Source organism: Peromyscus maniculatus, chromosome 8, assembly GCF_049852395.1.
Source record: "Peromyscus maniculatus bairdii isolate BWxNUB_F1_BW_parent chromosome 8, HU_Pman_BW_mat_3.1, whole genome shotgun sequence".
In the NCBI taxonomy this organism is placed as follows: domain Eukaryota; kingdom Metazoa; phylum Chordata; class Mammalia; order Rodentia; family Cricetidae; genus Peromyscus; species Peromyscus maniculatus.
In genome coordinates, this window is record NC_134859.1 from 95,202,148 (window position 1) to 95,215,879 (window position 13,732).

At 47.9% G+C, this 13,732-nt stretch overlaps 1 protein-coding gene across 1 annotated transcript in view; it reads right to left on the reverse strand.

Moving 5' to 3' along the window:
* Positions 1-7,293: 7,293 nt before the first annotated feature.
* Cacng5 (calcium voltage-gated channel auxiliary subunit gamma 5) overlaps positions 7,294-13,732 on the reverse strand; it is a 48,271-nt gene continuing 41,832 nt past the window's right edge. Inside the window, exons 5-6 of the mRNA XM_006970475.4 lie at positions 10,485-10,630; positions 7,294-10,221 (exon numbers count right to left, since the gene is read on the reverse strand). Coding sequence (XP_006970537.1) covers positions 9,964-10,221; positions 10,485-10,630 — 404 coding nt within the window. The 3' untranslated portion in view covers positions 7,294-9,963. The remainder of the gene's footprint in view (positions 10,222-10,484; positions 10,631-13,732) is intronic.

Sequence of the window (13,732 nt, forward strand, 5' to 3'; positions counted from 1 at the left end):
CAAACCCAGGCCTGTGTATCTCTGAGGTGAGGGACCGAGACAGACAGCTTCTCTTGGACTCAGTGTGCACATGGGTTAAATCAAGTTCTATATGCACTGAGTAGGTGTTGAAGACATTGTTTTATCCCCCGTCATGTTTCCCTAGGAGACGCGGTTCTGGGGGTTTGCCTTGGAGAGAAGGAAGGCCCGAAGGAAAAGGAATGGCGACAGCCCTGTATTTAGGGGGTGAAGAGAAACGCACAGAAAGCTGCAGATTGAGCTACTGTACGGGGGTAATTACGGCTGCTATTTCTGCACATTTGTTTAACAATGTTAATTTGGCGACAGCCTGGTATTATAACATCCTCTCCCACACAGAAGTGGCTTTAGTTCCCAGTCACCAGAATCCATTTGCATTTTCTCTGGAGGGTTTGGGGCTGGGGAGCTGGTGACTCACAGCTGTGGTGGCCCCAGGCAAAGCTCTTCTCCCTGTGAGACTGGGACTTAGCTCATGGCACTGTCACCCTGGGATGGGGGGAACTTGACCCGCCCCCCCAGTCTCCCTCTCAATGGCCTGCTAGCCTCACTCCAGGCTTCTTCTCTCCTGGCAAAGGATTGACTATTCCGCAGTCATTCCGCCAGAGCAGATTTTTGGAGAACTCAGGAAGTGGTTGTTTAATGTCCCAGGAGCACAGGCCCAGAAGGAAGAGCATGAATATTCATGAATTGAGGGCAAGATCCAAGAATGGCTTCTGAGGGAGGGCCAGCTAAGTGTCACTACTAGACATTTCTGGAAACAGCTCAAATGCCTCTCTGCTGGGGACCACACATGTGGGTACCAAACAGGATGGGGAGCAAGACAGAGAAGCCTGATAGATAGATTCTCAGACAACAGTCTCTCACCTCATAAATAAAGACAGAATGGTATCGGAAAAATTACCATTTTAAAGCCACTACAAAACGAAACTGGGCTAAGCTTGTCAATGGCCATGATATCCTAGGTGTATATCATAGGCCCCATGAAAAAGCATTGGTACTGGGATCTTTGTCCAAGAAAGTGTCTGGACTCACCTATCAATTCACAGGAGATAGAAGGACCAGAAAAACAAAACCACCAACAGCCTAGGGATCTAGTCACAAAACTCCAAGCTGTGGGATGCTCTGTGGGTAGACAGACAGAGAATAAAGAGTATGACCCCAGTGACGAGAAGAAATGGGTTCTGGTGATGGGAAGATAGTGTGGGACCTCACATACTCTAAGACGTGGTCACACATACATCTTAAATAACTGAGCAAGTCAGACGTTAACGTGGGTGTCTGGTGAATTAGAAGTCACATGGCTCACATGCACAAAGCACTGGTCCCATTTGCAGCACTGGCCCCTGAAATATTTTCACTGTTTTCCGTGTATCATGGGCATTGTGAGGTTGAAAGAACCCATGTTTCTTACAGATACACAGCGAACAAGTTGCAGGGGACATGACCTGATTCTAAAGATTTACTTCTAAACAATCTCGAGTTGAATGTGGTTGGTCCTCGTGGAGCCTGAATGAGGGGAAAGGGGACGACACTGTACCTCCTTAGCTACCAGTTAACTCTGGTATATGTGTGGTATGTGTGTTTGCTTGTGCACACGTGTGCATGAAGGTTTGTGTGCACATGCGTGTGTAGGTGGAGGCCAGAGGCTGATTGAGTGTCTTCTGCTCACTGATTGGCTAGGTTGGCTGGTCAGAGAGCGCTGAGGATGCCCCTGTCTCTGACCCACTTCCCCCAGACTAGGGTTACAGAGGTATGCCACTCTGTCCGGCTTTTTTCTTGAGTGCTGGGGATGTGAACTCAGGTCCCCACGCTTGTGTGGCAGGGACTTGCTCTCTCCATGGCCCCTCTCTTCTAGTTCTGGCCAGGTTTTGAAGATATCATATCAAACAGTACTTTTATTTTTTTGATTTTTCAGGATAGGGTTTCTCTGTGTAACAGCCCTGGCTGTCCTGGAACTCGCTTTGTAGATCAGGCTGGCCTCGAACTCACAGAGATCTGCCTGCCTCTGCCTTCTAAGTTCTGGGATAAAAGGCGTGTGCCACCACCTTCTGGCTAGTACTTTTAAAATAATAGATTTCTTGTGGACTTCAGGCTTTGGTGTCACACCAGTCTAACCTTCAGTTCTTGGACTCTGAGGGTCAACTAAAGGACATTCCGTTCATGCTGACCCTTAGCACCTCACCCCTACTGTCTTTGTTTCCTGCACCCAAGTGGCAGGGTTGACATGCCCAGCAGCTCGATGCCCAGATAGGATCTTTTATAGTGAGCTATGAGCTCTGTGAAGGATGGAGCGCTCCAAGTACTTCTTGATAAGGCAAATCACTTAGTTTCCCTGTGTATCTTCCACTACAAGATGGAGAGAATAATGCTCCTGTCATGGGATTGCTGCAGGTACAGAATGCAGCCTATTGGATCCACACAGAGAGAATGTAGGCAAGGCCAGGTGCTTCTAGACTAGGACACTGCCTCGGAGAGCTGGCACCATTGGGAGGTTGGGGCTGCCGCAATGGAGGGTGGGTATGCTACAGGCACATGGCGGCTTGAGACGTTGCTAAACAGTCTGCCATACATACAGAGAATTTTTAGGTCAAAGTATCAGTGTTCCTGAGGTTGAGGGATTCTCCCCTGTTTGGGTGGGGTAGGTGGGTAGGAGGGTGCTTAAGCCCTCTTTGTGGGATTAGAAACCAGAGAGCCCGGATGGAGATGTAGCTCAGTGGTATAGATTTGCTTGTTATGTACAAGGCCCTAAGTTTAATCCCAAGTGCAAACAATAAACAAACAAAGTAACAGCCCCCTCTCCCAAGTTTTCATTCTGGAGGCAAGGAGGCTGTCTGGTTACAAAAAGTTCATGCAGTACTCCTTGGTTTTGCCCAAAGACATGACTGATCATCGAGTCTGCAGGGAGAGATAGAGTCTGTGACTTAGTCAGTACTTTTTTCAGGATGCTGATGATGGTATTGATGACAGACCCTATAGGTGAGCCATGTCACACCCTGGCCTCTGGCTTTACCATCTTGGTGTCTGTCACTGAGATTTTTCACTAGGACTTGGGTATAAGGCAGTGATGTGTACTGTGGAGAATTTGATAGCAAGACAAAACATTATCAAATCCCTACTGGATGAAGAACATATATGTGATGAATAACATAAGCATCACTTACGGAAATGAAGATCTACATGCAAAGAAACCAGAGTGCCCATCTTAAAGAGCGTGTAACTCAACAGGGTATATTAAACACATTTGCATACCACTCATAGACAGTGGCTGGGAAGGAATGAACAAAACACTAAGATCCAGGTCTCCTGTGGACCACTGATGGGTGTGTGCTGTGTTCCAGAGGGCATGCTTAGCTAATATTCTGCACTGGCTATGGGAGTAAATAACTAAAATGAAGCCATGGAGGATAATTACTCCGTGATAGAATTACCTATAGAAGGTGATAAGCAAATGGTAGCCACAACCAAAATAATGTATTAGTACTAAGGTAAGGATTATGAGTAGTGACGGGGTTACATTACTACACGTGTTACAAATCAGTTTTAAAAAAACTCATCTCTTTCTTTTTCCTTCCAATTGTGGAAAGAGTTCATGACTGAACTTCATAGTTATTGAGACAAAATCTCATCATGTAGTCCAGGTTGGCCTGGAACTTGTTGTGTATCCTAGGCTGGTCTCTGTCTCAGTCTTCCCAGCACTGGCATTACAGATGTGCCCCAAACCAGACTCCATTCACAAGAACGTGAAGCATTCTCCTAAAGAAGCAGGCAGGAAGAAATTCCAGGGATGGGTCAAGGAGAGAAGCTGGTCTGTGGGATCATCCCCATAGGAAAAAAATGAATGAGAGAGAGACTTGAAGGGCCCAAGAGGGACAACTGGTGATGTTTTCATGGACTTTGGTCACCAGGCAGTGACATCTCACCTCTGTGAAGTCCCTGACACCTACGTTCTGATGACCGGGTGTCCAGCTACCAAATAGCTTCTCTCCCTGTAGGATTCCTGGGCACCTTTGGAATTTCCCATCACCCAGATGAGCAGGGATCCAACTTCGAATTTGACTGAACAAGCCAAGATGACATTTCTCACATCTTAGAGTGGACAGGCTGAGTTCACTGTCACCACGCTCCTTTTTGTCCCCCCATGGAGCTTTCAGAAATGCTTTTGTGAAGGAATGGAAATATTCCTCCCTCCTGTCCAGCTGAGGATCTGCTGACACGCTAGCCTGACCAGGTGTCACAAGTCTTCCTCCAGTTGTTGGTGAGCAGAGTGGGTAAGCTCCAGCCTGGAAGATCCCGAATTGCGCGGCAGCCTTTTCAGTGTGGGTTAACGTCAGAGTAGTGATGGCAGCCGAGGCGTGGGGAGGCTCTTAGGGAACCATGCATCACCGTTCTTCCCACTTAGGCCTTTACTTCTCTCTCTGATTATGGGAAGGGTACGTTTGCCAAGCTGAGTATTTAGAATTGCAGATGCCAAATTCTTGGGAGTGAAATACAATTTGCAGAGCATTGCAATTATTACCAACCCTGAGTAAGTCTCTAACCCCCTCCGTGTGTGTGTGTGCGTGATTATGTGCACATATGTGTGTACCAGAGTGTGTGTACACACATGTGTGCACATGTATGTGTGCAAGAATGTGCATGTGTGTACCAGAGAGTGTGCACACATGTGTGTGCCAGAGAGTATGTGCACATGTGTGTGTGTGCAAGAGTGTGTACACATGCCAGAGTGTTGTGTGCACACCAGAGTGTGTGTGCACATGTATGTATGCCAGAATGTATGTGCACATGTGTGTGTGCACTCACCTGTGGAGATCAAAAGTCTCAATGCCCAATGTCTTCTTTAATTAGACTCCACTTTCTTGAGAGAGGATTCTGACTGAGCCTGGGCTCACCAGCTAGAATGTTTGGTTGGCCAGCAAGCACCAGGGATCCTTCTTCCTCTGCCTCCCAGTACTGGGATTACAGACATGTGCCCCTATGTGGGTTCTGGGAATCAAACTCAGGTCCTCATGCTTGATTGACAAGCTCTTGATCAGGCTGTCTCCCCAGCCACCATGTTTCTGAATCTGTTTAGAAACATCTTTAGGTCTTACAATCCTTCCATTCATAGGGTGAAGAGCGTTAACGGTGGTCATGCTCACAAAAACCTGCTAGGAACTAGACACTTTGATGAAGGCTGTAATGTGTGCTGACGATAATGTCTAATGATGCTCTCCCGTGGGAGCCGAAATTAAAGTCATAGTGTCTAAACTGACATTCACAAGAGCTTGTATTTGAGCTCACAACAGCAAATTCTTTATTGGGTGAAGCCAAGCCTAAGAGCTGACCTTGACATTCAGGGCATTGAGACTTTCTGTGGATTTCATAGATGATACTCACTTGATCTCTACCATTTTCTTAATAAAAGACAACTTAATCTGAGGGGATTTTACAATTTTTGCTGTGTTTGGGATTTTAAAATAAAGATTTACTTATTTTTATTTTATATGTATGAGTGTTTTGTCTGTCTGTATGTAAGTGTACCACATGCATGCAGTGCCCATGGAGACCAGGACATTGGATCCTCTGGAACTTGAATTATAGACCAGTGTGAGCCACCACATGGGTGCTGGGTACCAAATCCAGGTTCTCTGCAAGAGCAGCAATTGTTCTTAACCACTGAACCATCTCTCCAGCCCTTGTGTTTGAGTTTTGAAAACAATATATTATAGAGGGTCTCACACAGGTTGTACCGAATCTGAAATGGGGTGGGAGATATATGAGTGTGGGTGGATTGAAAATAAAATTTGACTGAAGTTGCATTCACTCTGAACCTGGTGATACACGGTCTCTTTATGGTCCCAAAAGCCCTCAAGCCTGGTTAATTAATGATGGATGAGTGCAAAATGAATTATTCAAAAGCCAGCAGTGAAGAACTTCTGTAGTTGGAGGTCTGAGACTACAAGGTCACCTTGAAGGTCTGTTGGCCTTCCTCAGGACCGGGTGTCCATTCTTGGCCATGACCACAGGAAGAAGAGCAGCTTGGCTCTGGAATGCTGAGCACTTGCCATCCTGGTGCTCAAGGGCATGCTGTTGGTGCATCCTCATGGATGCCAGCTTGAGGGATGCCTCTGGAGCCAAAGTACTGGGCTTAAGCCCATGAACTTGACACCTTGCCCAAAGGCGCAGCCTTGTCTGAGAGGGTGAGGCCACTGAAGGCTGGGAGGGAGCGAGGATGATACTGGGACCTTTAGCATTTCGTAAGAAGCCAGTAATTCCCAGGAGCACTAATGAGGAGGTGGCTTTATCTCCATCTCTGAGGGTAAATTCCATCAGATCTAGGCCCAAGTTCTTAATCCTGAGGTGAGAACCCTCTGAGGAAATTAAAACTATCTAGAACCCCTAGAGTGTGCAACGGTCTTGACATAATCTGGAAGTTTGTTAGAGACACAGCCCTTACCCAGAATAGCGTCTGGATCTTGGGGCTGGAAGAACATCAGCAAAGCCAATCAGGAAGTGATGTCTTGTGTTTCCAAGGTGGTCACTAAAGCAGATGCCAACTCTCTTCCTACAGTGGAAGCTGGGCTTCTCTACCCTCAAGCTGCAGGATCTATGTTCCTGCACTTCAATCTGGGTGGTTTGATAATGGCAATAAAAGTGACTTTTTAGCCTAGCACTTCCAAGGCTTCTTCAAAACAAGTAGTATGGCTCCGGGGATAGTCCTTCTTAGCTCCCAGCTGTTGGGCTGTGAGGAAATCCCATCTATACCCAGGTGTTCCAGCCAATAACCTCAACTACTGCCTGCCAGTGGACCCCAGTGGCCAGACAAGTCAATAAAAAAGTCTTTGAAATAACGGTCACTGCTCAAGTTCAATTACCCATGAGACTGAGACTGAGCAAGAGCCACCTTGCTGAGGCCCAGCCAACCCCCTCAAATAGTATGATATGGCCACTGTTACCTTAAGTTTTGGGGGATAATTCCTTCTATGATGATAGATGATCATCCTATTTCTCTGGCCAAAGGGTGGTTCAGAAATGGGTATGTGACCCAGAATTGGCTAGGGAGACATGAGGTGAGTCTGCGGGGTTTGCTTCTGGAGATGTTGTCTTTGTCTCTAGGGATGATAAAAGAAGGGGTACCCCCTGTACCTCTGCTGTCACTGCTGCATCTTCCAGATCATATTTTATGTGATCATCTTGCTGCTGACCCAAGGATAAAGTCAACTCAGAAAGCACAACCAAGAGATGGCAAGAGTTGGGTTATTAAGAAATCTTTTGATCAAGGAAAGGCTATGAATAGTTTCTGAGATGAGTTTATGGATGGAAAAGAAATTATGATAGTGGTATGGTGTTGATACATTCACCCATCCTTCATGGGAGAAGAAAGGGACCCAGACTCATTGCTAGGGAAGCGCACATGGCCCGTTCCGGGGTGGGAACATCCTGCCCCCCTTGACTTGACAACTCAGTCTCAGGCTGGGGATGGCCCACTCTAACAATACCACGGTCAACAGTCGGCTTGCAGTTAGGAGTGAATTCTATTTTTTCCCCATGTGTACAAAACCGAGCCTGGCACAGTGACAGAGAAAGTGTTTTAGAGAGAGAGAGAGAGAGAAGTGCATCCTGGGTGTTAATAACATTGACACAAATTGGAGTCAAGCATGTCTAAACATTTGTCCAGTTTGAAAATCCCACTTAGTCTCCAAACGGACTCTTGCAAACAGCAACAAAAGCGAATGATCATTGCGAGGCGCCAATGGTGTGGGAAGCCGGGGCCTGCCCGTCGCTCTCAGTTCACAGGCAGATACGGAAATTGGCAGACAAGAACAATGTGGACCAAATCATTAGAGGTGTGGGCGTGGGTGTGGAGAGTGGGCTTGGGAACAACTTCAGCTGAGCTTCTCAGAATAGAAGGGGTTGCCTGGGGATTCACAGTGAGTCAGTGACAGAGCTGGGAGACAAAACAGCTTCTCTCATCCTCCCTTCCCCTGTGCTGGGAAAGCAGTGTCGTGACCTGTTACGAAGCAATCCGCATGTGAGGGGCTGAGTTGTGCCCTCTCCCAAATTTGTACTCTCAGACCACAGCCTCCAGTTCTCAGAATGTGAATATATTTCTACATGGGTACTTAAACGATATAGTAATTGTGATCATCAACTTTATTGGAATGAGCTTTGACTCATAATTGATGTCTTAAAATTTTTTGAGAGAGTGTCTCATGTTGCCCAGGCTGGTCTCAAACTAGCTTGTAGGTGAGACTGGCCTTGAACAACCCCTCTACATCCCAAGTGTTAGGGTTACAGATGTGTGCCGCCACACCTGGAATATGTAGAGTTAGGAGTTGTATCCAGGGCTTCATGCATGCTAGATCAGCATTCTACCAGCTGAGATACTGTCCCCAGCCCCTGGTGTCCCTCAAGAGGTAATTTGAATGTACCAGAGAAAATAAAGTATCAGAGGCACATGGGCACACAACAAGAAGGTGGCCATCTCTACGTGTGGAGGAAATGTCCCACAGATCAGTCCTCTGACAACTTGATCTTGAACTTATGGCCTCTTCCAAGCTGACTGAGTCAATGTCCCTCTGTAGGCCCCAGCTGTGTGGTTTCCTGTGCCACTTGCCAGAGCCTGCCAGTTACCCACTGTGACTTTGTGTGCTCAGGGACATTTGGCATCTTAAAGAGAGCGAGGCAAAAGTGAGCACGGCAAAAATACACAGCAAAGAGAGTCCCACATTGGCTCGCCACTCAGAACTCTCAGAAAGAAGCACGGTCAAGCTGGGCGGACACCTGGAGAACTGTGGGGGGTTCACGGACTTCCCAGAAGCTGCTTGCCGCGGCCCGGCTCAGCTTCCCCATCAGGAAAGCGGTTGTCGCATTGTCTGCCTTCTGGAGGCATGTGATTTGCCCACATATGTCAAATAACTGGGAAGCAGATGCTTCCCCATATTAGGATTAAATTGGCAACCCCCAAATGTTCACAGGCATCCTTGGCAACAAGGCAGCTGGATCATCTGGAATCTGGCTTGTTTGGGCTCCAAATACACTGTGTCGTCAAACCTGGCTCGCAGCTACAGTGTCCTTAGTTGGTACAGACACCTGTCTGCATGATTAGATCTTAGAGCCTTGGATGGAAATATGGTCCTTGAAGTCAGGGACAATGCCCCCAGGGAGGGACACAGTGCTTGGAGCTCTGAACACAGAATCATCAAATCCTGGGGTTCTCGTCATCAGTCACTTCTTTGGGTTAAGGCATCAAAAGCCCCTGTGAAATACCTTATCAAGGGGCCTTGTGTATTAAGACATCTTCAGCCGTTAACACCTCTGTGACTTCATTGGCACCACTGAGTACTTACCTTAGTCCCTGACCAGGGCAGCTGCATTCTGGAAGGATGAAAGACAGAAAGTCCAGGGCCTTGGGGGCAGTGTCACACAGAGACTGTGTTTTGTGGAGGGAGGCCGAAGACATAAAAGCATAGAGTGCCTCACAAGGAACTGTTTGCTTGAGGTTTCTGAGCCAGCCAGACCACTGGAGCAGAATCACCTTTTGGCCTCACGCATAGATCATGGATGGAGAGCCAGGCTGGCTGGCAAGTATTCAAGTCTGGCTTTGTCTATATCATCAGAAACTCGGCAACTCCAGCATGGCCTTGGCTGACCCGGAAGTGCAGGAATAAAATACAACTAGAACATGGGCATCTTCGGACACAGCACAGTAAGAGGTGCTGCTGGATTCCCGGGGGGCCATGGCTATGATTGGCACTCTAGAGGCAGGACTTCACCCATGCCCTCAGCCAATCAGCATGCCTGTGACTCCAGGCTCTGATACCCACTGAAGGAAGAGCTACTCTGGGAGCAGGGAGAGGATGTGGTCAAGTAACAATGGCTAAGAGGGAATGGCCTGGGCCTTGGCTCAGGGGAAGGGCAAGGCTGTCCAGCCATCCAAAGTTCAGGTGGGGAGGAGACCAGGGCTCAGCAGGGAGATGATGACATCTGGTCGTAGTCCGGGCACTTGAGCAGAGCTGGGTAGTTGCTGTTCATCTGTAGGGAGGCATCGCTGGAGATGTCTGAGGGGCTGCGGCCGCGGATCCAGGCATCTGGATGTAGAAACTGGCCAGAGTAATCGGAACAGTTGCTCAGGCGTGGCCGGTAGAAGCCTGGGTGAGGTCTGTACATGTCCTCGGCAGTATACCTCTTCATGAACAGGTACACAGACATTACCCCAGCACTCTACAGTGAAAGAGAAACAGAGGAGAGAGCTCACTTGTAATGCATCTTCCTGGAACACAGCCACAGAGCCTCTCCAGTGGGATGGCTAGTACACATGTAGACAGGAGTGTGCTCTGGGATGGAAGAGACCCAGGAAAGCCAGGGAGAGGTACATTCTGGAGAATCTGGTAGAGCAGGTGGTCCAGGATGCTGTGGGATGTTTCCCTCCTCCCTTCCGGGTAGGGCAGTACCAACCTGGCACAGGGCAGTATGGGGCAGGTTACCTCTGTTAAAAGGAAGGAGATAGCGGCAAAGGCAAAGGACCATCCATATTTGTAGTTGAAATAGGTCTCTGCATCCTTGGTTCTGTTGAGCATCTCATCATTGATGCTGGAGATGTACAGTACCAGGCCCACCACAAGAGAGAGGCCTGCATGAGAGAAGGGGAGGGAAGGGCACGTTCAGCCTGGTGGTCCAGGGAGTTTGTCAATATGGTACCCGCTGGGAACAAAGCCTTCAGTTTGGAGTTCCAGAGTGAGCAAGAGCTTGCCTGCTAATGACTCTGTCTATGGCAGCATCTTGTAGGGAGTGACAGGCTATCTCCCTGTCCATCCACTCTCCTGAGCCAAGAGACAAGCCTCGTGATTGATACCCACTTCTGTCACACATACCCTCCTGCATCCTTGTTCACTGGGCCTGCTCTAGTGGTCCTGGTACTACATTGATATGATCCTGGGGATGAATCCTGAGCTACCAAAAGGGCTTTTTTTTTTTTAATGTGAGGACTATGATAAGGCTCCTCAACAGGGCTTCTAATCCCTGTCTCCAGCAGGGGGTGTACATATCTCCCTGGAGTCTGCCAGTACAGCCTGGGGCCTATGCAGACCACTTGGTCACACAGTGTAACCCCTCTGAGATCTTCAGTGAGGAGATGAAAGAGAAGTTTGTTCAAATCCTGGCCAACATTGAATCAGGAGGCCCCTGGGGCCCCAAATGCCAACTGCCATTGTGCACATGACTGCCCCGGGCAGCAGTTCTGTCAATTAGTGAGTGTAATTGAGTCAAGACTTAATTACTCTACATTGAGCTGTTCGGGTTTCATTCCATTCACATCATTTGATGAAACTGGGGCCCCTCCAAGGAGGGATGTCAAAGGGAGAGAGGTGTGATCCAAACCTTCCTCTGTCCTTAACTCAAGCGTGAGTCACTGCTGCCCCTAAATGTCCCTCTGTTATTATGAAGCCTGTGTATCAGCTCCATCCTAGATTTATGGTCCTGTGATTCACTCATAGTTGGAATCTTAGGCCGCCTGATCTCCAGTCAGCTTGGCTGCTATGGAATTCACAGGAGGAAGAGTGCATAGCTTGGCCCTGCATTTGTCCTGTTCTGGCTAGCTGGAACACCACCATATCAGTGCTGGGCTGGGATATTTCAGTGTTATTGGATTCATTACATGAATGGAAGAGTGGGATGGAGGGGAGACTGTATGGCAAAAGGGTTGGTAGGTAGAGCAAAAAATGGATGGGTGGAGGTCGTGTGTGTGTGTGTGTGTGTGTGTGTGTGTGTGTGTGTGTGTGTGTGTGTAAGGAAAGAACAAGGCAGAATGGTTCTTTGGAGTCAGGCAATCTGCCTGCCACCTGGCTCAAAGATTATGCTCATAGGGAAATGGGGGGAACAATCCTAAAGGGACTGGCAAGCCAGTTGGCAATAAGGATGCCTATGCCAGAGAATCCTTTTTTCTTTATTGCTTTTTATCTGTTCATCAGCCTTTCCATCCATCCATCCACCCATCCATGCACCCATTCACCCACCCATCCATCCACCCATCCATCCACCCACCCACTCATCCATCCATCCATCCATCCATCCATCCATCCATCCATCCATCCATCCACCCTTCCATCATCTATCCATCCATCCATCCATCCATTGTATCTATCCATCCTATTCAAACCACCTATCTATCTTCTACCTGAGCATCAACTTCTAGACCTCTTTTCTCCAGCCAACCAATTCAAGGCGCTTAAACTGCACGCCCTGAAAGCCGTTCCGTTATTTTCTAGAGAAAAGGTCTCCTGAGGCCACTGGGGAGAAAGCACCCATTTTATTCACCACATTCCATTGCCTTCTCATATATTTCCCTTGTATAACTCATCATGATTCACGCCTTCATCCCTTAGGCTGATAGCTCTCCAATCTTTGTCTTCGATTCAGGTGACTCCATGAGCCCCAGAGCCTGATGTCTGGCAGCTTTCTGGATACCCCTCCTTTATGCCACAATGGACAGCTCAAACCCAGTGTTTCCCACACTAATTTTATAACCTTTGTGCAAAGCTGTTTCTCCTTCTGTGATCCCTAGATCATGGATGTGATGTAGAAATGCTCAAGCAAGAAAATAGCACTCATCCTTGGCGCCTCCCCGACCCCCCCGCCAGCCTCATCCTGGTCCTAGTGAGTTTACCCTCTGAATGTGCATGAATCTTCCCACTTCTTTCTGTAGCAGTATCGTCTTAGTCTGTCCCATTATTGCCCATCCCCTGTAGTTCTGGATCCACCTCTGTCCAGGTTTCCTGGCTCCTGCTCCCTTCCTTTCCTCACAGTTCTGAACAGCATGTGTTCTAACATCCAAATATACTGTCCCTTGGTTCAAAAATCCTCTCAAGCCTTCTTACAAAGTTTCAAATCTCAAGACAATTCGATGCCTCGGTAGTCTCACTTCCGAACACACTTCTTAGGCCCCCAGAGACTCCATGATAGTTTTCTTTCTTCTTTCTTCTCTCTAATTTAATTTCCCCCCTAATTCCTATTCACTGCATCGGTAAACTTCTCCTCTAGTTTTCTCTGACCAGCCCTTGTTCTGAATTTCAGTCACTATTCTCAGTCCCAATGGCAGTTCCTGGTGGCCCGGTCACAGTTCTCTTCACTCGGAGTTCCTGTTTCCACTCTACATGTTTACATCTCCCACCACCCTGACCTTTCTACAGCCAGTGATGCCGGCACCCAGAATAGGGTGTGATAGATATGGTGACTGACTGACTGAATAAATGAATGAATGAAGTACAGCCTGGTGATAGTCCGTGAAGACATGTCTATGGTGAAGGGGTCTGGTGAGCTCAGGATATGGGGTGTGGTTAGATTATGAAGGTAGAACTCTCTGGGGGTAGCTGAGGATTAGGAGTGAAGGAATCATTATTCCCAAGTGTGATGTATTTATTTTCCAAAGCCATATTCAAGGGTGTAGCCCTTTCAGACACAGGAATGAATACCCGTCAGTGGGAGCTAGAGAGGAAGTGATGGTGGTGGTGGTGTGTCTCGTGACCACAGTTGCTGGGTTCCTATTCTATCCAAGCTCTGCCCAGCGTGAACTCATCGGGTCACTCAAACTCTGAAGCCTTATGTGTTTTTTGTTTTTTGTTTTGTTTTTGGAAGGTCATCAGAAGTCTCCTTCAGCCCTAACACCGTTCTGCCAAGGTCACTGGCTCAGCTCACTCTGTGTCCAGGGTTGGCTCGAAGCTATGAGTGGGACTTCCCC